This window comes from Chlorella variabilis, assembly GCF_000147415.1.
Source record: "Chlorella variabilis unplaced genomic scaffold CHLNCscaffold_55, whole genome shotgun sequence".
NCBI lineage: Eukaryota > Viridiplantae > Chlorophyta > Trebouxiophyceae > Chlorellales > Chlorellaceae > Chlorella > Chlorella variabilis.
The window spans coordinates 2,465-4,685 of NW_005435035.1; the positions used below are offsets into that span (position 1 = coordinate 2,465).

A 2,221-nucleotide genomic window follows, 5' to 3' on the forward strand; every position below is an offset into this window, starting at 1 on the left:
AGCCCTCATTGTGCTGGCAGAGACGGGGCAGCTGCCGCTGCCCGCCTACTGGACCTTGCAGGTTGCACGCTTTGTGAGCAACCTGCAGGCTATGGGCGGCGAGCGGGTCGCCCGTCTTGCCATGCTGGATAGCGTTGCGCTGGCTGCCGACACGGACACAGGGCTGCCACTGGCCCGGCAGCCCTGGGCAGCGCAGGTTAGCCGCGTTCTCGCGGCGGCCGGCGCCCCCTGCGACTTGACTGCTGACGAGGGGGTTGCCATACCTGAATTGGCGGAAGCGCTCCTGGAGCGCCATGTTGCCTCGTACACGCATGCATCCGTGAAGGTGCAGCGGTACATTGAGGACGTGTGGGGGGGCAGCATCTCTGCGGAGGCCTACACGCCTGCGTCGTTCCTGTGCGATGTGCCCGAGCGCCGGCGCCGGGTGCGCCTGGCGCAGTGGCACACGGGGTCGCACTGGATGGCTGAGGAGACAGGCCGGTGGCAGCGGCTGGACCGCACCCAGCGCCCATGCCCCCACTGCCAGGCCCCTCTAGAGGACGTACGCCACGCAGTGTATGACTGCCCCCTATACGCTGGGCTGAGGGAGGAGTATGCTGAGCTCTTCCACAGTCCCGGCCACGCCTTGCCCTCCCTGGCCGCCTTCCTCGGCCAGGCCAGGCAGGGCCGGCTGGCCCGGTTTGCCGACCGGTGCCATGAGGAGCATGCTGCTGCCCTGGCACAGTGACTCCCCCGGTTCCCTTGAGTAGGGACCAGGCATCTTTTGCCCGGCCTTGGCTCCCGACCCACCCCCTCCCCCCGCGGGTAAGAGCAGCGTCAGCGTCAGCAAGCAGCGGTCAGCGGCAGCCCCACCACCCCCACCTCCACCTCACACACTCACTGGCCCTTGCGCGATGGCACGCCGGCATGTTGGCATGGGAACGCCAAGCCCGGCACGGTAGCGGCGGCTGACTGAGTAATGGCACAGCCGACCGCCGCGGCAGGCCACTTTGCACTCCTGCCTGCAATGCATGCACCCTTACATGTGCAGCCTTCTGGTATTTTCATGTGCCTGGGAGATGTGCGGGCATGGGGGCCCATGTGCCCCATGCCATTTGAGTGCCCGGCGGCGGCGCTGCCTGCCGCCGGGAGCCCGCACCAGCATCGGCACCCGTCGGCCTGGCAGGCCTAAGCTGCTAAGGATCCCCACGTCCCCCACCACGTTGTGGGGGTTGCGTGTCCGGCAGGACGGGGAGCGGGGCCAGGGTGGGGTGACCCTGGGACGCTCAGCTGGGGGGAGGGTGGTCGGAGCCATGGAGAGGGTGCTCCATGGTCCACCCCCTCTCTTGATGCCCCTTGATCACGTGTGCCCCCTGCCCAAGGTCTGCTCACGCGGCCTATCATAGCGGGGTGACTGTAACACCTGGGACAGCGTGGCGGGTGATCAGCAGTTGACCGAAGCAGCGTGAGTGGCGGGCGCCGGGCTGGCGGCATGGAGGGCTGGGGCCTGCATCTGCTGCTGCGGCACGCTTGCGGCTGCTTACTCGACCGCTGTCTGCCTCCAACCCAGCCCGCCATCCCCCTGATACCCTTGCCCCATGCAGCATCACGCTGTTCCAGGGCGCCGCGGCCGCGGCTAAGAAAGGCCTTCTTTGAAGGCGCTGGAGCTAGTGTCTAAACCCTCCGAGAGGGCACAGGTTCGATTCCTCCCATGTCGAAACTTTGTGAGGACAAACGCGGCATAGCTGACCGGCTCAGCGCCAATCCAAGCCAATTCCTTCGGGAACGCCTATTAGAATCGCCAAGGCTTCGGCACAGGCCTCCCCGGGACCCATTCACTACTAGTGGGGGGTACTGCACTTGGCGCGTCGGGCAGATCAAATAATGGTCTAAAGCTAGACGTTAAAACCGGGAAGTTAAGCCTGTGGAGGCTCTTCCCCACCTTTACCTTTACCTTTAGCGCCCCGCTGGACGTGTCTCGGTGTGTGGACGACTTTGACGCCGCCCTCAACACCACCTGCTCCTCCGCCGGCGACACAGTGTCCTGCTGCAACTCCCTGTCGGCCCTGGGGGGGCAGTGCCTGTCCCACCTGGCCGCCTCCATGGCCGCAACCCCCGACCTTGCCAGCCTGCTGACTGCCTTGTGAGTGGCTGGGCTGGGGCGCAGAGCAGGGGGCATGTGCGGCTCATGCAGGCGTGTGCTTCAGGCCTATGCCTGTGCCCTGCTGTCTGCCTGCTTGCT

At 66.2% G+C, this 2,221-nt stretch overlaps 1 protein-coding gene across 1 annotated transcript in view; it reads right to left on the reverse strand.

Annotated features, from left to right (window-relative positions):
- Positions 1-1,771: 1,771 nt before the first annotated feature.
- CHLNCDRAFT_55653 (hypothetical protein) overlaps positions 1,772-2,221 on the reverse strand; it is a gene marked incomplete at both ends in the record, with an annotated part of 9,271 nt that continues 8,821 nt past the window's right edge. Inside the window, one exon of the mRNA XM_005842722.1 lies at positions 1,772-2,130. Within this exon, the coding sequence (XP_005842782.1) occupies positions 1,772-2,130 (359 nt within the window). The remainder of the gene's footprint in view (positions 2,131-2,221) is intronic.